This window comes from Taudactylus pleione, unplaced genomic scaffold (assembly GCF_031769625.1).
Source record: "Taudactylus pleione unplaced genomic scaffold, aTauple2 ptg000484l, whole genome shotgun sequence".
NCBI lineage: Eukaryota > Metazoa > Chordata > Amphibia > Anura > Myobatrachidae > Taudactylus > Taudactylus pleione.
This window is the reverse complement of record NW_028284886.1, coordinates 2267255-2289176: the sequence shown is the minus strand read 5'-3', so window position 1 is coordinate 2289176 and position 21922 is coordinate 2267255. Positions and strand designations below refer to the sequence as shown.

The 21922-nt window shown below is 49.1% G+C and overlaps 1 protein-coding gene across 1 annotated transcript in view; it reads left to right on the top strand.

The window, feature by feature from the left end:
* Positions 1–2367: 2367 nt before the first annotated feature.
* Positions 2368–21922, top strand: part of TCF25 (TCF25 ribosome quality control complex subunit) — a 77256-nt gene continuing 57701 nt past the window's right edge. The window contains exons 1-5 of the mRNA XM_088449417.1: positions 2368–2608; positions 3504–3638; positions 10459–10533; positions 13550–13692; positions 20448–20513. Coding sequence (XP_088305543.1) covers positions 2447–2608; positions 3504–3638; positions 10459–10533; positions 13550–13692; positions 20448–20513 — 581 coding nt within the window. The 5' untranslated portion in view covers positions 2368–2446. The remainder of the gene's footprint in view (positions 2609–3503; positions 3639–10458; positions 10534–13549; positions 13693–20447; positions 20514–21922) is intronic.

Genomic DNA, 21922 nt, shown 5'->3' with positions numbered 1-21922 from the left:
TGGAGCTAATTATTTCACTTGTGATTCTGTGAGGAGACCTGGAAAACATGCACTGTTTGGGGTCCTGAGGGCTGAGTTTGAGAACCCGTGTGCTAGAGAGACAGGCACACCTAGTTACGTAGTGATAAATGTACAGGAGTGAGACCAGGTACCTCACTGATGTTATTTTACCATTTTTAGTGCTAGTTTGCATTTGAAATGCATTCATTAGTAGCGTCCTGAGGAAATTAAAGTTCATAGGCCAAGATTTATCAATGAGTGATATTTTTATTATTGCTTATTACTAATCTTAAATGGTGCTCCAACCAATCAGCTCGTAACTGTCATGTGTTTGAAAAATGACAGGAGCTGATTGGTTGGAGCACAATTTAATATTAGTAACAAGTGATAACAAGAATATCACTCATTGATCAATGAGGCCCATTGTCTCCTCAGTATGGAGGGGCCTACACATTAAGTTGAACGGGTCCGTTATACGTAGCTGTCCTGATGTGGCCACTGTCCATTCAAGCTCAGAAAACAAAGTTTTACTGTAGGAACTCGTTAGCTCGCTGTATCCCGCTCTTTAACTTACGCTACACGGTAGAGGTGAAAGTAGTAATGGTAGAGATATTTTTTTAGGAAGCTGTCCCTGTGCCGGATAAATACTTTATTGGTGTCTGCTGCTGCTGCAAATCGTGGTGAGTTGGCTCCCTCATTTCCGCTGGGCCACCATAAATTATAATGGGTAGGCTCCATAGCAAACCGATAGTAAATAAAACTTGGGTATGGTAGCTCCAAGTACATTCACATCCCCACTCACATCAACAGGACCGGATTAAGGGGGGGCGACGGGCGGTTGTCCCTGGGCCCCCACACATGGAGGGGCCCCCACACAGGGTCGGTGTGACCCTGCCGAGAACAGGTGTCCAGCGGCACCTGTTCCCGGATTGAGGCTCACTGCCACAATCCGCTGTTACTGTATGCATCGGCACAGTCAGTGCCGCAGCATACAGCGCAGAGCGGCTCCCGAGTCCTCTCACCGGCGCCACGTGACCCATTATATCCGCGATGCCGATGAGAGAACCAGGGAGCAGCTCTGCAGGGAGGTCACGTAAGTCAGTGGCGGAACAATAAGCATTGGGGGTAGGAGGACGGTAGGCTCAGGGTGGCTAGGAGGAAGAGGGGGGCTCTGTGTGTCTTGATGGGGCCCCCCACAATTTAGTTGCCCTGAGGCCGGCCCTGCACATCACCGTACTCTTCTGCCGAACCAGGGCTCAATGGCATCTACTTTTTTCCTTTTCCCCTCTTTTCCTTTATGTTAAGTTACATATTGAACTAATTTCAATGCAATAAGCTACTGTCATGTCCGCAACAGAGCAAACAGTCCATCTACACTAGAAGCCAGGATCTGTTGTTAGTTACTATTATCTGTGGCATCCAGAGCAGTTTACGCCCCATGAATAAAGCGCTCTCCGGTGATGTGCGGTGAGGTCAATGGCTGGGGAGGTACACATGGAGATGGGTCTGAGTGCTGGGAGCCTCTCACCCCCTACTCACTGTAACTCTCCCCTCACTACACAAAGCTTCAGTATCCATTGATTCTCCTACCTGCATCACTGTGTCTTCTCTTGCTGCTGCTGACTGAGCTCAGATCTCTAAACACTGCAGTGCACTTCCTGGTCACATGACACATCCAAGGCATCCATAAGTGCTCAAGCCCCCCCCCTTCCCCTTTACTCAGTGGCATATCTCTATTAGCTCTCTTTCTGTGCAGCTTACTGGCCGTGGTGTGGCCCCGACTCCAGCTCTGCAAGCAGTGTCTGACTATACAGAAGTGAGGCTGAGCTGTTGCTGCCTCATCTCTCATCTCTCTGCAGTACCAGGGAGCTCCACAAAGCTGGTGAGTGTTAACTATAAAAATGATGAGGGTTGGCTCCTGACACGTTCTGTCAGTGCAGCCGCACAGGGGCGCCGGGTCCGACCAGAGATAATCCCCACACTCCACCCATGTGTCGCAGGTATAATTATAAGGTGAGAGGGAGGACACATGGAAGGAGCGGGTGGAGGGGAAACACGGAATGGCGTTGGGTGCAAAGACACCTAGCGCCGACACTGAAAATTATTACAAAGATGATGTCTATAAGTTATAAATATATTCTTTGTATTATTCTAATCGTTTTTATATCAAATCTCAGCAGTGGGACAGTATGGCTCGACCTCCCCTGACTGCACATGCCTTGGCTCTCCTAGATTGACCAATCTGCCGCAGGAACACTGCGAATGCGCCCGCAGTTATCACACGGTGCACTACCACCATCTGGTGGCCGCACGGTGCAATGACACGTCAATGGCCGCTGACAGCACGCATGCGTAGACCAGTCTCTTCCGTGCTCGTCCCTGCGCACAGACAGTGTGACTGTACTGTGTACGTGCTCGCCGCCCGTGGCTGCTGCTGGCTTTAGCTATGTCCCGCCGTGCCCTGAGGAGGCTGCGCGGGGAGCAGAGGGGGCAGGAGGAGCCGGAGGGCCCCGTGGAGGAACCCCAGCAGCCCGAGCCAGCCAGCCGAAAAAACCGGGGGAACCGTAAACTGTTGGAGGAACGGGGTTTGAGTAACCCGTTCCAGCTGGTGTGTACTGCCACCTAGTGGGGGAAACAGCTGACAGCAGCTGGCAGGGAATGAGTAACCCGTTCCAGCTTGCGTGTACTGCCACCTAGTGGGGGAACCGCTGACTGCAGCTGGCAATAGCATAGTTACGGATGTGCCATTTTTAACTACTAATTACACCATAGAACAGGCTTAAGTCACATCTGGTCCTCCAGTTTGTGTGCAGGCTGGGAAGACATGCTGAGACATGTAGTTCCACAAAAGTTGGAAAAGGGTTTACTAAGCTTGCTGTAGGTAGTAGCTAGGAAATAAACGTGATATAGCTATGTATACCAGTGTCATACTGGGATGGGGAGAGCGCATCATCTGTGACACTAGACGATGTGCCCCGATATGTCATCCAATCCGGCCGGATTGGACGACCTATCGTCTAGTGTGTACACTGCACTGTTAGTACTTTATCTCTCACCAAGGTTTGATATGTCTACCCCTGGGTGTTTTAGTTCCAGGAGAACTGCCATGCCACAGATTGCCCTTTTCTGACCTGATCTGGAGCCAGTCCTATCGGAAGGCTTAATGGATCAGCAGAGTCGTAGTAACGCCTGGGGGAGGCCTCCGTGTACCGTGCCTCCCCTCCCTCCACACACACACACACAAACCTTTTGACGGTGGTACCATATCCCATTTGTTATTTTCAGAAGCTCGTGCATGTGGTGAAGACTGAAAGGGCTCTTGGAACAGTGTCAGAAGTGGCTGCACAGGAGAAACCCTTTCTCAATGGCTTTCAGTCCGTTCACAGGCATTCTGTAATAGATCTAAATGTAGATGAGCCGCCCGTACAGAGTCTGTACTGTAGTACGTACTTCTGTAGTGTTAGCTGATTGGCTGACCCTTTTATTTTCTCACCTTGTCACAGATTACTGAAACAGACGAAGACCCCCAGGGTGACCCAAACGTTGGCCAGACGGCTCAGTCGAGATTGACTGATGAAGAGGAGCCAGATGGACTAGAGAACCACCAAAATGGCAGGAGTGGGTCAGCTTCAGCAGAGGTACAGTAAGGCACTGGCCTTCCTGCTCTATATTGAAAAACCACTGTATGTTGATGAGAAACAGCTTTTATATGTGTTGTGCTGCATTGTGATTATATTATAGCAGGCCTAGATTTCATAGTGGTGCTTTGTCGCTATTTGACACTAAGGGGCAGATTCATTTAAGCGCGGAAGCCCCTGTGACCCCCTCCGGTGGCTTTGACGCATTAACTGACAGAAGCCATTTTGCTCGCAGCCAGTGGCGGAATAAGCAGAATCAGCCACTGGTAATAGGCGGGAATATACGCAACGCGAGCTGCCGGCGGCTGCTCGTGTACCACAAATCTCAGAGACAACACGTCATTAGCCATAATTACATTACTGATTGTAAAGTCCGTTTTATTTGTTTTTGTTGGAAGAATATGTATTGAATGCATCACCCTTCATGCTGAATATCAGGTCACTTGCATGTCATTAAGGGGTCTATTTACTAAGCAGTGTTAGGAGACAGTGAAAAGTGATAAGGTACCAGCCAATCAGCTCCCAACTGTCATTTCTCCATCCACTAGGGGACACTGGAGTTCAAGACAGTGGTGGTAGAGCAGAGCCTGGCACTTTAAATAATTTAGAAGTGTGACTGGCTCCTCCCCCTCTATGCCCCATCAGCCCCAGTTTTTAGAATGTGCCCGAGAGAGCCGGTCGCACATCAGGCTGTCTCCAGCCTTTCTCATTTTATTTTTAGTGTTTTTTATTAACAAGCACTGAGGACAGGCAGGCTGCTTACTGTGGCAGTCTGCCTGCTACGTGGGAGACGCCGGGAAGGGCACCACACGGCTACTGCAGCATGTGTCCGGTGACCCTGAGGAGGGGGCACAAACATGGAGTCATCGGACCCTGCGAGGACCCGCCACTGCTGACACCGGCATGTGTCCGGGTTCCTCGCCGCCCCCTCAGGCCAGCATCCCGGCCGCAGCAGTTGTAAGTATAACCACTGCTTCTGATAGCAGGAGCAGTGGAAGCATTGCTGGGCTCAGTGACATAGTATGTCACTGTTAGGAGACCCGACCATCCCCCCCGCAATAGCTCCCTCCATGAGCACTAGACCCGCCACGGCCCTCAGCAGGCAGCGTCCGGGTCTCTTAGCTTATCCCTAGCGGCCAGTTACTAGTAACGCTGACAGGACAGCGCGATCCCGCAAGACTAGCGGGGGTGAAATTATAAGGCGCGTCCGGCATATTTAGCGGCGCCATCGGCATTTGGGCTCTCCCTCTTCAGGCGCTGCTGCCAGAAACCAGAGAAGGGGCCCGTCGCAGCTGAAATCCGCCAAGGCTAGCGGGGGTGGAGCTTATTACCGGCGCGTCCTGCATATCAAGCGGCGCCTTCTGTAGTCGGGCTCTCCCTCTTCTGCCAATTAAGGGGCCCGTCGCAGCTGAAACCGGCTGGGTCCGGCTCCTCCTCCCTACACTCAGCAAGGAAAGTGGATGTGTAGCGCTAGGGTAGGCGCGCTGAACGGCCACCATTAGCGGGAGCTGTTGAGAGAGACCCACCACAGCTTATAGAGGTCAGTGTCTGGGTTACTGATTATGGGGAGCGGCGCGATGTTTGCTCTAAGCGTAGCTCTGCGCCCACCCTGTACTCCTGCTATGCATTGTCCATGCGGCCCACCATAACATGTGGGCTAAATATATGCAGCTGAGACACCAGCCACCGCCAGAGCAGACTGGCTGGACTTAGAGCAGCGGTTTTGCCATCATATCACTGCATGCCTTGGCTATTAGAAGCTCTCCTCACGGGAGGAGACGCCGCGTCCCGTAGCTCCTAGCTGTGCTGAGTGACTGTCATCCCTATAATAACAGGCTACTAGCCTTTAAGTACCAGCGCAAGGCTCGGATCCCACCACGGCCCTTGGTGTGTGGAGTTTGTATGTTCTCCCTGTGCTGGCAGCACTGCCTTAGCTATTAGCTACTCTCATCTAAATCTCAGGAGGAGACGCCGTGTCCCGTAGCTCCTGGCTGGGCTGGGCAGGCTTCCCTGTTAGATATAGCCTTACGTTATACCTATGCCTGTATGACGTCACGCTGCTGCCACAGCAGCACATCAGTGTTCCCGTGAGTTAGCCCCTCTCCTGTCTTGCAGGAGAGGTGTTGGTTAATGCGTGGCTTTGCGTCAGGAGCCTTGAATGCTCCCTGTATTCCCGGCACTGACCGGACCTTCAACTACTCCACACTATTAAGAGGACTAGCGCTTTGCTGACTGGTGTGTAACAGTTCGCGCATACACAGCGTGGTATTTCATAACAGAGGCAGTATAGCTCAGTGCACTACCTGCACCACACATGTATATAAAGATACATACTTACACCCTCCTGGGGGTTATAGTTCAGTTCCCGTCATTCTATATCTACGGCACCCGTTTGGGGGACCTATTATTATTTACAATGGTGCACTTGGTAGCAAACGTATTAGACTCAACCACGCTGTGAGTGCTTCAGCACAAAAGGTAAGGGATGCCTGTCCTTGATCACAAGGGTTTAATGCTAGCTACAGTGGATAGCTGGTTGCTAGCGGTAGGGACGCTAGCCCAATCCCCCTTTTGCACTATAACACCGCTTTAGGCGGTTCGGAAAGCGGCCAGTGGTTCAACCGATGCATCACGTCTAGAAGCAATGTGCTGACGAGCCACAGTCCTGCCAATTGCAGCGCCGTTTGGTTTTACCCCATCAGGCTCCCCTTCGTTCAGTAACAAAGGGCGCCTAGCTTAATCTAATGGCCTGATATCTTAGCCTGTTAAGTATCATAGCCTCATGGTGTACTAGCTCCACGGTTCTGGTGCTGCTGCCAGAACTTTAGGTTATAGCATACCCTTCACCCAGGGTTAGTACATTTTTGCGTCCCATCCCCAGGCTTATGCCTCACATTGGCTCGCCTTACTGAGGGGCAGTATCTTCCCATGTATATATGTGGCAGCAAATATACTACATTATAGGCTGGTCTTAAAATCTCTCACCAGTTTTCTATGCTTACCTTAGAAGGTATGCATATGTGCATCTATTTATATCTCATGTGTTCCCTTTGGCAGCACATACAGGAAGAGGTTAATGACGCACGGCTGGTGTGGTTGTTGGCATTGCTGCCTCGCAGTACTGAGGTTTTCTTTTTGATTCCCACTTCAATAAACAGGTTCATCTGGCGCTAAGATGGCTCACTTGATAATGCGAGTACACCAGTAACAGAAGGGTCCTAAGATCGTAACCAGTCTGGGACAACACGCTGCTAGAATATCCGGCCCCTACGCTGTAGCAAAATGACGGCCACACGCGTCACATGAGCAGTCTATGTATGTATATTGTATTTTATACTAGCCCTGCTGTATAACATATACATGCTGGAGTGTTCCATGGCTTTAACTATTGCTCATGTTCTAATTTTAAAAGTTATCGTCACCTACTAAATTTGTATGTAGGTACGCGTATCTATATGTGGATATCGCTTCTTATCCTTGCGTAATAGCAGGGGTAGGATTTGTTCTCATCAGTCTGTCTAGTACCTAGCATATTGATAGAAGGAGGCTGCGATTGGAGGCTGGACTCGCCTGAGGCGTTAGTTGGTGCATGACTCCGCTTTACACTCTCTCTCCCTGAGGATTGGGTTGTGTGCGTGTGTGTGTATATATACATATATATATTTATGTATATGTGTAGGATGCCTATACTTCTACAATCATTAGGTTTACTTATTATTCCACGCATGGGAAGCCGCCTGGGATTCCAGAAGCTGTAGGTAGTATTCATACTTATTAATATTATATGGTGGCTCTATAAACTAGGGTGATGTGTTGCAGCTTACATAGTGATAGTCACAATTCCCTAAGGCATTGCTTCTAGTATGGACCCTGACATGTCCTGGGGCTTTCTTGTATGTCCCTTATGTATATGGACTGATATGAAAACTTCTGGAGTTTTCATCTATATTGGACAAGCGCAGAACTGTAAGATTGTATTTTTTTTTGCATGTCCCATTCCTTGTATGAACACTTGGGATGACAAACGCGTTCTATGTCTAAGTACAGGTACCCTTCTCAGTATCTATTCCGGTACTCCATATTATTGTCGCATATCTCAATAAACTTAGTCTCTAAGGGGCCCTTATGTACAATTCATATCATGAAGGCCTAGGGACACCCTCCGATATAGGCAGGGTCAGGCCTGGGTTGTATTAGATTGGTGGGCATAATATGCACTTCACCATTATAAATATTTATGTAAGGGTACTTACACTAGCAGACGGTTTTAGGGGTATATGTATAATCTAACACGGCTATACAGATACACATCCCTTATGGAACAGGCTCAAGATAGAGTTCTACGACCTTCTTGTCTCCACTAACATTTTGCTAGTTTCCACAGTATTTTATACTGCACATCTCCAGACTAAGGTCCGTGCTGTAGAGCATTGGTCTTAGCCCACTGAAGCTACTCTCTATTCCTAACGTGGCGGGTCGCTGTGTGGTGAAAAAGGTCAGTGACATTCTACATAGCGACCAGAGGTCTTCTGGTCGCCCACAGGTAAGAACTTACCTCACTAATGCCTAGGAAGATGCTCCTATTTCATGCAACCTGACATACATAGTGTTATTCTCCCTTACGCACCCTAGCTGCTTTCCTAGCAGCCATCCACTCTTTTAATCAGTTGGCTCTGCACTTTAGAGTTTTCCTGGTGTGTGGGTGCATAGTTACATCATTGGATCAGTGACACTATTCTACTAGAATCTGAGTTAGGGACTGAAGCGCACCTACGGGCTAGTGCACATGTTGCATAGAAGTGTAGCAGTCACTATGTTCCACACTGGGGGCCTGGTTGGGTTTCCTGTTCAATATCTGTTGATATTTGATCACTCTGACAGGTACCGAACAAGTATCTTCATGGTTGTCCTAGTGCTCTAGCCTTGCTGATGGGATGCTTCCCTATATTGGTAGCTCTCCCTGGTTGACTGTTGCATTCGTGCACTTTTACTGCTAGGGTTCGAGCCAGCAGTTGGTCCTGACTACGCACTTCCATCATGTTGGAAGTTGTCTGTTGTTTTCTTTTTACGGCAGTGTTTCAGTTGCTGTTTTATCCCTGTTTTCAGAATGGGATGTACTGCTGTCTGACCCTTTTGAAGGGTATTGTAGTCTCAGTCCTCCCTATTTCGCCTATGTCTCATGCCCAGTGGGAACTCCACTCGTTGGAGACTTCTATGGCCTAACCCTTCCGCTGGTTCACAACTTTGTTGTAGTTGGACCTCAAGGATGGTTCAGGGCGACTGTTCGGTCTAGTCTTTTGACTCCCTGCATTCTCTGTTAGGAGTCTGTGGACAGGATTAGCTCTATATCTGTATATTGATATTGTTATACTTCTGTATACACGATTATGTCCAGCTGTGCTGGGATTCTGCTGTCTGCACCTGTTGCAGCTTCCTGTATAGCCTCTAGTACGGTTTCTCGAGTTTGTTCTCGTTTACGGCCCTTCTATGGATTCTTGTTGGGGCTCTCGGCTACCAATGGTCCGTTTCTGGTCTATTTTCAGTTGAGATTACTGGTTCTGACGTTTCTCAACTGTCTTTGTTCTCTCGCCAGCCGTTCTGTTCCTTTTGACTCAACCTGTACGTTGTGGAAGTTTCCATGACTGTTTAGCGAGGAGTGGTGTTTTGTCTCCTGTGCTCTACAGCACTTAATCCTCAGCTTCCGCTGGGCCTAAGGTTCTTGGCGGTCCCTGTTTCGGATTGGCCGAGGGGGTCAGCAAGTTCTCCGCGCTTCCCACCCAGGAGGTTGGCTTTGGGACGTCCCCACTGTGGATGAAGGAGAAAACAGGATTTTGGTACTTACCGATAAATCCTTTTCTCCGATTCCACAGGGGACACTGGACGCCCGCCCAGCGCTGCGTATCTGCTGTTTTGTTTGGTTCCTTCTATGGTCGTGTGACTGCATGGGTTCCCTGCAATGGGTTCCTTTGTTCTCCTTCAGTCGGTCTTGTTCCGTTCTGTGGTCTTCTCCTTCTCGTTTTTCTGTTGTCCTCCGTCTCCTCTCGGGCTCAGTTCTTAAACTGGGGCTGATGGGGCATAGAGGGGGAGGAGCCAGTCACACTTCTAAATTATTTAAAGTGCCAGGCTCTGCTCTACCACCGTCTATACCCCACTGTCTTGAACTCCAGTGTCCCCTGTGGAATCGGAGAAAGGGATTTATCGGTAAGTACCAAAATCCTGTTTTTTCAAACACAGCCTGTGAGATGACAGTAGGGAGCTGATTGGCTGGCACCTGATCACTTTCTTATCACTTTTCACTCTGTCTCCTAACACTGCTTAGTAAATTGACCCCTAAGACACTGTTGAACCGTTACATCTTGGTAAAGAACAAATGAGTCTGACTATTTGACATGGTAACTTCAGAAAGGAGGGAGGGATTCTAATGGAGTTTGTGGTAATATTTTATAGACATATAGCAATACTATAAGTACTGTGGCCAGAGCAACTGAAGGAAGCACAAAGTGCTTCACACCTCAGCGATGTCCCCATTCCTGAGAATTGCTATCATGAATATTGGTTCAGCCCACAAAATGGCTGCCTCCGCTGCAAGTGACAGGTCCACATTAAGTGACAGCCTAAAAAATGATGCTGGGTGGAGCTATAGGAGGAATCTGATGTCTTTTGGGAAGATTTCACGATTTACCCATATACGTACTATTGTTTTGTTTCCTCAGACAGTGCGTTTGTAATACAGTGATAAGTCAGTCATCCATTTTGTAATACAGTGATAAGTCAGTCATCCATTTTGTAATACAGTAATAACAACTGACTTTCTTTTAAGGCTGCTCCAAGTAATAAAGCAAAAAAGAAAAAAAAGAAGAGGAAAGCGAAAAAGTCTGCGGCCAGCGATGGTCAGGTAATATTTCCAGTCCTGTCCCATCCGCTCTGGTGGTTGTTACCGGTTAGTGACAGATTTTCTCTCTAGAGCGGTATATTTACTAAAGTGCGGGTTTTTAGAAGTGGAGATGTTGCCCGTAGCAACCAATCAGACTCTACGTAACATTTATCTAGCACCTACTAGAAGATAATAGCTAGAATCTGATTGGTTGCTATGGGCAACATCTCCACTTCTAAAAAAAACCAGCCCTTTAGTAAATATACTATACTGCTGCCCTTAATATGTGCCTTGCATAGGTAAGCACAGGCCTGAATATTCAAGGGACATAGTTTAACACACACGCAGTGGTCGCTTTCTAGGTACGCCTGTCTGGTACTGAGTGGGTTCCCCCTTTGCTCCCAAAACAGCCCAGATTCTTAGTGCAATGGAGAAAACAAGGTGCTGGGACTATTCTGGCCCATGGTGACGTGATAGCATTACGCAGTTGCAGCAGATTTGTCTCCCCTTCCCCCACATCCCAGAGGAGCCCTATTGTGCTGAGATCTGGTGACTGTAGAGTGGATTGGAGTGCACAGATGTCATGGTCATGATCATGGAACCAGCATGAGATGACGTGTGCTGTGTGCCATGGCGTGCTATCCTGCTGGAAGTAGCCATCCGAGGATGGGCAGACTGTGGCTATAAAGGGATGCACATGGTCAGCAGCAATAGCCAGGTTGTGGCATTTCAACAATACTCAGTTGGTAATAAGGGCACTAATGTGTGCCAAGGAAACATCCCCCACATCATTACACCTCCACCATCAGCCTGAACTGCTGAGAGAAGGAAGGCTGGTTCTTTGTTGTTTATGCCAAATTCTGAACCTCCCCTCTGAATGTAGCCTCAGAAATGAATATTAGTCAGACCATGCTGCGTTCTTCCAGTTTTCATCTGCCCGTTATTGGTGGCCGGTGCCCTCTGTAGCAGCAGAAATGAATATTAGTCAGACCATGCTGCGTTCTTCCAGTCTTCAGCTGCCCGTTATTGGTGGCCGGTGCCCTCTGTAGCAGCAGAAATGAATATTAGTCAGACCATGCTGCGTTCTTCTAGTCTTCAGCTGCCCGTTATCGGTGGCCGGTGCCTCTGTAGCAGCAGAAATGAATATTAGTCAGACCATGCTGCGTTCTTCCAGTCTTCAGCTGCCCGTTATTGGTGGCCGGTGCCCTCTTTAGCAGCAGAGATGAATATTAGCCAGACCATGCTGCGCTCTTCCAGTCTTCATCTGCCCGTTATCGGTGGCTGGTGCCCTCTGTAGCCTCAGAAATGAATATTAGTCAGACCATGCTGCGTTCTTCCAGTCTTCAGCTGCCCGTTATTGGTGGCCGGTGCCCTCTGCATGTAGTCTCAGAAATGAATATTAGTCAGACCATGCTGCGTTCTTCCAGTCTTCATCTGCCCGTTATCGGTGGCTGGTGCCCTCTGTAGCAGCAGAGATGAATATTAGCCAGACCATGCTGCGCTCTTCCAGTCTTCAGCTGCCCGTTGTTGGTGGCTGGTGCCCTCTGCATGTAGTCTCAGAAATGAATATTAGTCAGACCATGCTGCGTTCTTCCAGTCTTCAGCTGCCCGTTATTGGTGGCCGGTGCCCTCTGTAGCCTCAGAAATGAATATTAGTCAGACCATGCTGCGTTCTTCCAGTCTTCAGCTGCCCGTTATTGGTGGCCGGTGCCCTCTGTAGCAGCAGAGATGAATATTAGTCAGACCATGCTGCGTTCTTCCAGTCTTCAGCTGCCCGTTATTGGTGGCCGGTGCCTCTGTAGCAGCAGAAATGAATATTAGTCAGACCATGCTGCGTTCTTCCAGTCTTCAGCTGCCCGTTATCGGTGGCCGGTGCCCTCTGTAGCCTCAGAAATGAATATTAGTCAGACCATGCTGCGTTCTTCTAGTCTTCAGCTGCCCGTTATTGGTGGCCGGTGCCTCTGTAGCAGCAGAAATGAATATTAGTCAGACCATGCTGCGTTCTTCCAGTCTTCAGCTGCCCGTTATTGGTGGCCGGTGCCTCTGTAGCAGCAGAAATGAATATTAGTCAGACCATGCTGCGTTCTTCCAGTCTTCAGCTGCCCGTTATCGGTGGCCGGTGCCCTCTGTAGCCTCAGAAATGAATATTAGTCAGACCATGCTGCATTCTTCCAGTCTTCAGCTGCCCGTTGTTGGTGGCCGGTGCCCTCTGTAGCCTCAGAAATGAATATTAGTCAGACCATGCTGCGTTCTTCCAGTCTTCAGCTGCCCGTTATTGGTGGCCGGTGCCCTCTGTAGCAGCAGAAATGAATATTAGTCAGACCATGCTGCGTTCTTCCAGTCTTCCGGTGCCCTCTGTAGCCTCAGTTTCTGGTATTAGCTGACAGCAGTTTAGTCTTCTGCTGCTGTAGCCCATGTACTAAAAGGCACCACATGCTGTGTGGTCAGTTGCTCTTTCTCATACCACCACTGGTGTAACACAGGAGCAGGCTTCGTGTGGCACTCCAGCTGTTGTGGAACTACACATCCCAGCATGCCATGTCACAGGTTTAGCAGGCCCCAAGAGTAAAATTGTGGCAGTGCATTCTGGGATGTGTAGTTCCACAGCAGCTGGAGTGCCACAGGTTGCCTACCGCTGTTGTAACGCATGATTATTTGAGTTTCTGTCGCCTCCCTGTCAGCTTGATAGGGTCCGGCCATTTCGCCCCCAGAACTGCCGCTCACTGGATTTTTTGTTTTGCGCACCATTCTCTGTAAGAGTTAGAAATTTGTACATGAAAATCCCAAGATCAGCAGGTTCTGAGGTTCTCAAACTCAAACCGCCACAAATCCTTCCACGGTCACAGCCACTGAGATCATATTTTTCCCCTCTTGACCATGCTTGTAGGCATTGACTTGCTGCCACGTGATTGGCTGATTAGATGTTTGCATTAGCATGCAGGTATACAGATGCATCTAATAAAGTGGTTACTGAGTTTTATATATGAAATCATGCTGCATGTCACTACTGAATATTTTGTGTTTCTCCCCTTTGCAGCCAGATGGCGCTCTAGAGGGAGGAGATGATCTGAAAAATATTGACAGTATTTTGGAGAGCATAGAAAACACCAATGGTTTCACCTACCAAAGCCAGAACAGCGGCAGCACAGACAGCCGCCCCCTGCTATATGTGGAGCACAGGTAAAGTCTGATATTTTTGTGGGAGACATAAAAGGTTTCTCATTTCGAACCATGTACTGCATCCATCACCTACACATAACTGAGGCAGCCATCTTTGTGGGTGGGGCCAAAGTGACACCACTACCGGTCACGTTAGCAGTATAGAGCAGCTACCCAGATAATTCGAGGGAGGACCCCACTGGTGGTGGCAATGGGAAAGAAGCAACCAGGAATACAGGTGTATTGGGAACTAGAATGCTGTGATATTGGTATTATCTGAAATAGAAGAACAGATTAGCAGACTGACCTTGAATAGACAAGTTCATAGTCCTTCAGTCCTAGGTTCGGTACACATATAGGCGATGATTGCAATAGCATAGGGTCAGGCAATAGTGTAGTACTTCAGTATCACAGTCATACAGAGGTTCCACAGTAACAAGAGGGTCAGGCAGAAGTGTGGTGAAGTCTGTTCCATAGGTCTGATGCACAGTATTAGCAGGCAGCAGGGGATTAGGCAAAAGCGTATTTAATAATCACAGCAAGAATCTGGTACACAGGACATACAATCCTGTGATATAAGGGTATGCGAACGATTAATTAGGAGTCACAGCCAGATTGGTACACAGAAAGGCTTTTCAGAGTGTGGCGGAAAGCAGCAAGTCATAGAGCACATTAAACAATCACCTAGCACTGACTGCTAGGTCTCACCATGCCTTATAATACAAGGGGCAGCGGAGACGGAGTTCATAAAAGTCAGCCAACAACTTGCACCTGATCATTTTGATTCCAGCAATGCCAGGGACTCGTGGAGGTTACGTTTCTACTTCAGGGTCCATAGGGGGTCCACAGGGTTGACCTTGGGGTATAGGTTGGGAACCAAATCCGGGCACCACGCAGTTAAAGCTTTTAGCTCCCAGGATGCACTTGGGTCCACTCTCCCTATAACCCCGCCCCCCAGCCAGAGGCACCTCAGTTTAAGTTGGTGCCCGGCCGGAGTCGGGTCACCGTTACTGCAGGGGGGCTGCTTAGCAGCCCCTAAGCTTAAAAGAGTTTTATTTTATTATTTTTTTTTACTACTCTTCAGAGCGGCAGCATCAGACTGTCCAATGGACGTCTGAGCTGCCGCTCCTACACCCCGCCGGCGCTGCGACGCCAGTACAGATCTGGGGATCGCAGCGGGACCCCAGAGTCTGTACTAGCCGGGCTCTGGAGGAATCCCTGGGCTGCTGCCGGATCGACGGGGACAGGTAAGTCGCGTGGTCACCGCTTGCGGTGACCCGCGTGTACATGCAGCCTTATGCCTCCGGTCTCTGGGGACAGACCGGAGGCGCTAGCGGTGGCGGCGGGCTCCCCCTCCATGGAGGCATACCCCGCGTGTCCACAGCCCACCAGGGATTATAGCGGCAGCGGGAGCCGGCATCCCGGGGGGTTAATTGCTAGCCAGGGGAGGAAGCCTTCCCTGTCTAGCGGCTCCTCCCCTCAGCTCAGCGCGCCTTTCAATAATACAGTCTGGCGTCGCTGAGCTGCTTCCTCCGCGGGCCACGCTTCTTCTGAGGTCTCCAGCGGCCATTATCTCTCGGTGGTGCTGCAGAACTCTTAGGATGTCAGTGAGCCCAGTCCCCCTGCGTACCTGGCCATTTTGGGTGAGTGTACACAGCGCTATAGCCTTCCCAGACACTGAATCTGGGCAGTTGAATGTAGCGACATTGTGCAGTATATTATATGTCATGCTTATGTATGTATATATATTTTTCTGCATTGTATGTGACTTATGCTAGTGCTGACTGTCTGCTTTTTCTCTCACCTGTCAGTGTATATCTATCCCTTTTCTTTATCTGCCCTAATACAGGTGTACCTGGGGTGGTTCTGAGACCTCACATATATATATTTGTTAATATCTGTGAGGTTTGTCACATACTGTTGCGTGCTGCACGTTGCCATATTTTAGATGGAACTGTGAGTTGCGTACGCTGATAATGGGTTCCTGCAGCTAATCTTAGCGTCAGTCAGGACCGGTATGGCGCTGCTTAATATTTCCGTCAAGATAGTCAGATATATCTGACCAGGAGATTGCACACGATACTGCACCCATTATTGCTATCCTGCAAGTCATAGCCTGCAGGAATTAGTGCGGAGGATTTTAACTCAGAAAGGTTTTCGTATGCGGCACCATCTGGTGCCGGGCCCCTTGCACGACCCCCTTAAAGGGCGTTGTTTCTCAGGATCCTCTCCTTTGAGGATCGCCGGGCGGGCCCCATTGTCGTCACTCGCTTGGAGTTACTTCACCATACTGCCCTTTTGAACTCGGGGTATCTCGCAATTTCTTGCAATTTACCCCTGTGTCACAGACTATCGCTCCCTGCCGGGGTTTTTCACAGTACATGAATTACCTCCGATACCACATCGGTCTGTCATTCCCCTTGCAGGGATTACCACAACGGCCACCCTGGTGGATGTCGTTTTATACGAAATACTAATTGGCGTGATATACGCCCTGTGGTTACTGACCAGTGGCTCTGCCGTGAACTGGATGGTATATTCGGCTCTTTCCCTCTCACATGGGGGGGAGCCGATCTCAAGTATTATTATCCCTGCTTTGGGGCTGGTAGCCAGGCTCATTCTGGATATAGAGAATGTCGATCCTGCACCAGTATCATACATCTCCCGTTTTCTGCCCAGCGGGTGGATCTCATAGCGGGAGTCTGGCTGTCCCCAGATACGAGGAGTCACAAAGGCCTCCTGTTTCCCATTCCCTGAGGGTCCTCACAAGTAATGGAAATCCCCTTCTGGGATGGATTTGTATGTTAATCATCGGGTTACAGGCATTAATACGCCTCCCATCCCGGCCTGGACGAATTTTACGGATCCGTAGGTGGTAACTTTGCCTGAAATCAATGTACTCGTTTTCAGGGCCTGTTGCCCGTCCTACCATGGCCATCGCATGGTGATGCTTTTGTGACGTTTTTCCCCTCCAACACGTCTGAGGTTCAAATATCTTTTTGCCGCTCACAAAATATGCAGTGGTCATATGTGGGATTACCTCATGGGATGCCGGTCTTCTAACTTCAGGGTTTCGGCGGCGTCTGTATCCGCCGCAGTACCCTATGGCTGCGTTATGGGAAAGCAGAGGTGCACACTCCTTCCAGGGGGAAGTTCTTGTTTGGTCCTGACCTTGACAAGATTGTTGCATCATTGGCAGTATCACTAATGGGGAGATACCGTCTTTAGCTACTCCCACTACATTCGGACTAACTCTGTTAAGTTTTTTTGTCCTCAGGGTCAGCCTAAAGGCCTGTTTTTTCCTAGGCTGTCGGCCTCCACGGGGGCCACCTTATCCAGTACCGAGCAGTCCTGGACTTCCGGACGACCCTGTTTCTACACCTGAGGATATACCCTCAGCCTGACGGGACAGGTCTACATCTGGGGAATTTCCAGAGTGAGGTACTGATTCTCAACGGCCTCTCATTGCTCATGCAGCCTCCTCACAGGCATTGTTACACGGGCCCTTCTTCAGAACTGATCAGGGCCTTACAATCCCAGAAAGCTATACAGTCTTTGTGGTAAGCAGAGCTATTTCGGCCAACCTCACTATCTCAGTGAGGGACTGGTTGTTCTACTTTCTTTTTGGGGCGGTGACCGACTGGTCCTCCTTTGCCTATACTCTGTCTCAAATCCCTGAATCAGATTCCAACGGTGCCTTGACTCAGGTGGAATCGTCCATGCTCCATCATCCGATGTTTGGAACCTGGGGATTTTATGGTATATCCGAGTATTCAGGATACGTACCTACGGGTACATACAGAGCCCTCTCATCAGCATGGGTTCAGGTTTGCTGTGCCACAGCAACACTTGTAAGTTTCGGGCTCTGCCTTTTGGGGCTGTCCTCAACTCCACCGGGGTTTACCAGCTTTATGGATTTTCTGACAGTTCACCTGTTCAGTGTATCCGAATGCTCCTTTCTCTGGACGGTCTCCTACTTTTAGCAGGATCACCAAGGTACTTTACCGCCAGGTCAGGATAACCGGGGCTTCTTCTCGTCACAGAAAAGTCCTCCCTGCATCCCTCACAGGGTTTTCTTCATCTGGGAGCACTGCTGGATTCTCAGAATCTGAGAATTTTTCTGGCGTAAGACAAGATCTCCACTCTTCAACTTCGAGTGTGCGGATATCTACGCAGTCGACATATGTCATTACTCTTTGTGATGCGCGGTCTACCAGAGTGTCTACCTTTTGGTAGGGTGGAATGTGCTCAGTTCCATTCCAGGCCTTGCCATAATTGACTCCCCTCCAGATGGATCGAGTTTTTTCCATCGGATCGCTGTTCGAACGATGATACTTTCTACGGAGGCGAGTTGGTCTCTGTCCGGGTGGCTATGGCCATCTCGTCCAGGGTGTTCTTTGCTAAAGACAGTGTCTGGTCCGCATTCATTTCGGGGCAGTTGGACGTCTGTCGCTTCTGCCCTGCCACTTACCTTGTTGATACTTTAAGCTGTCTTGGACTTTCACTCTGGCCTAACCCATTTGTCACGGTAAACCTGAATAGGTTCAGTCCGACAGTGTCACAACAGTGGCTTCCATCTAGGCAACACTGGTAGTTGGGTGGCAATGTTAGGAATGTCACCCATTCTGACATAGTCCAAGGGTCTTCTCCTGGCCAACTCTGCGGTGTTTATTCCCGGAGCTCTCCATTGGGAAGCGGGCTTCCTCAGCCGTCACGGCGTGCATCCCGGGGACTAGTCTCTTCTCCAAGAGAGGTTTCAACTCCTGGTGAGCAGAGGGGGCCTCCCTGAGGGGATTGATCCCCATGGCCTTCTGACTCGATCACACATTACCGGTGTTACAGTCCAGCTCTAGGAGTACTGAAGCTACCTTCAGTGACTCTTTGTCAGTGAAGTGGTCCTTCCACTTTGTGTACCTGTGTCCTCCGGTCTCCCTTCTTCCTCGAGGTCTTCGGAAGTTTAATTCGAGACGGAGGGGCTTTCCTTCTGGGGGCTCCAGGTCGTCCCAGACATCACTGGTACTAAGATTTTCGGAGTCTCCTCCTCGATGCTCCGTTCCTACTGCTTCACTATCTGGACCTGTTGTCTCAGGGTCCTTGTTTTTCCCTGGATCTGGATCGCTTGTCTTTAACTGCGCCCCTACTGTGGTCCTCGGGCTTCCCTGGCTCTGTCTTCATTGAGATGTTTAGAGCAGATAGGCCAGACTTTGCTGGGATCTGCCACGGACTGTGGCATACATAATTCTTATGGTATCGTACCTGTCGATACGATCCTCCGGTGTCCAGGATTTCCAGATATTCTGGCATTCCTTCCAGCTGGCTTGGGTTTCACCCTTGGCCTGGCCTTCCTGACAGTGCGGATCTCTACACTGTCGGTATGGTTAAGATATGGAATTGCTCCGCTCTGATATCCAGTTCATCCTTTGGAGTGTTTTCTGGATTATGTCTCCACTTGTCCCCCCTAGGGACTCCTGGGGAGTTAGTAGTGGTTCTTTGTTCCCTCCGGGGACAGTCAATGGAACCGCTGGTTGTGATAGCCATTACATGGTCTATTGTTTAAGCTCTCTCTCTCTCTCTCTCTCTCTCTCAGGGTGTTTAAATCAACCAGGAGAGTGTCTGAATGGGGAGCGTTCTCATGTGGCTCCCTCTTCTGGAGGGCATCATGTCAGGGTGTGAGTTGCTCTCGCCCTGTGTTTCTTCTTAAAGTGGTTTTTAGGTTCCATATTATTCTGGAACTTATGGTATGGCCATTCAGTTCCCAGTCCTCTCGGCTGTTGTGGCCTCATGGACTGTGGTCCGGCCTCTTTGGCTTTATGTGATCCGTTCAAGTTCCTTATGGTAAGCGGACTCCTTATTGGTGGTCTGCGGTTTCTGGTTTTAACAGGAAACGATGGCCGGCCTATAATGAAATGTTGACTGGATGGCCTCGTATGTCTTCCTCAGGGGCCTACCCATGGGTGGGCATTTCTGTCGTTGAGGCTTGTTTTTTTCTCGGGCCGTGTAACCCTCGTGGGCGGCTCGTCGTGGCGCCTCGGCTGTTTTGCCTTACTAGGTGTCCACGTGGTCTTCTGTCCATACCTTTTTAAGGTTCTAGGCATTGGTTTCCTTTGCCTCTCAGGATGCTTCCTTTTTGGCGACGGATTCTCCTCTCAGCACAGGAGCGTCCCCACCCTTGGTTGAACTGCTTTGGGACATCCCCAAGGTCAACCCTGTGGACCCCCTATGGACCCTGAAGTAGAAAACAAGAGATATGGTAAGAACTTACCTTTGTTATCTCTGTTTCTACGAAGTCCATAGGGTCCACAGGGCGCCCGCCCTGACGCACCTGGCTTCATATGGGCTGTGTTACTGGTCACCGGCTTCCCGTCTCCTTTTCTGTGAGTATGGTTCTAGAGTGTTCCAGTTTTCTCTCTCTTTTTCTCTCCTCCTCCGGCCTTTGGCTACTTACAATCTGAGGTGCCTCTGGCTGGGGGGCGGGGTTATAGGGAGAGTGGACCCAAGTGCATCCTGGGAGCTAAAAGCTTTAACTGCGTGGTGCCCGGATTTGGTTCCCAACCTATACCCCAAGGTCAACCCTGTGGACCCTATGGACTTCGTAGAAACAGAGATAACAAAGGTAAGTTCTTACCATATCTCTTGTTTTTTCCCTTCTGTAGTCTGCAGGTGATACACTTTATGTATGCGAGCCGTTTAGTGTAATGACATGGATAGGAAAAGTGCTGCGGGCAACCACTGAACAGACCAGACTACCTGACACTGTGCCCTCTTCTTGTTTGCAGGAGCTTAAACCCAGAGACGGAACTGAAGAAATTCTTTGGTTCACGGGCAGTGATGGGAGATCAGAGGTGAGCATGTGAGGCTGCATGGCCTGCTTTCATGTCTATTTAGGGGTGAGAACAGCAGATGTAAGACAGTAAATCAAATGAATGGTAACTGGATGACTGATACTGGTAACTGGATGACTGATACTGGTAACTGGATGACTGATACTGGTAACTGGCTGACTGATACTGGTAACTGGATGACTGATACTGGTAACTGGATGACTGATACTGGTAACTGGATGACTGATACTGGTAACTGGATGATTTGATACTGGTAACTGGATGATTTGATACTGGTAACTAGATGACTAATACTGGTAACTGGATGACTAATACTGGTAACTGGATGACTGATACTGGTAACTGGATGACTGATACTGGTAACTGGATGATTTGATACTGGTAACTAGATGACTGATACTGGTAACTGGATGGTTGATACTGGTAACTGGATGACTGATACTGGTAACTGGATGACTGATACTGGTAACTGGATGACTGATACTGGTAACTAGATGACTGATACTGGTAACTGGATGGTTGATACTGGTAACTGGATGGTTGATACTGGTAACTGGATGACTGATACTGGTAACTGGATGACTGCTACTGGTAACTGGATGACTGATACTGGTAACTGGATGATTTGATACTGGTAACTGGATGATTTGATACTGGTAACTAGATGACTAATACTGGTAACTGGATGACTAATACTGGTAACTGGATGACTGATACTGGTAACTGGATGATTTGATACTGGTAACTAGATGACTGATACTGGTAACTGGATGGTTGATACTGGTAACTGGATGACTGATACTGGTAAATAAAAGTATATTTATACAAGTAAATTATTAATTCTGTATATAAAAGGTATGTTATCCCCAGGTAACACTTTATTGCTGCCTCTAAAATAAAACACCATAAAACACTTAAAGACCTACATCAGTATAATGGGAGCCCAGTAGATGGGATATCAGGCGTGCAAGCGCCGTCATACAAATAGCCCAGTGGTGCCCGCAAGGGGGAGGGAGGGGGCTTCTGAGTAACTAGAAACCTTTCCTTGTCTCACTACAATTGGAGCTCGTGGGATAGATACTTAGCATTGTGTAGGGCCCCCTCTAACCCAGCGACGTGCAGAAACACAATGTGATTTCACAAATAGAGGGAAGACCTCTGGAGAGAGGGTGACCCATAACGTCTGGATAGCTTCTCACAGCTCCCTGTTATTTGTGGGTGCAGGATCTGGGGTGTGAATGGACCTCTCCACCATGTCCCATAAATGCTCGATTGGGTTCATGTCAGGTTAACGTGGCAGCCGCACCATTCGCCGGAACTCTCCAGAATGGTCCACGAACCAATTCTGCTCAACTTGGGACTGATGATATGGTGCATTTTCTACTTCAGGGTCCATAGGGGGTCCACAG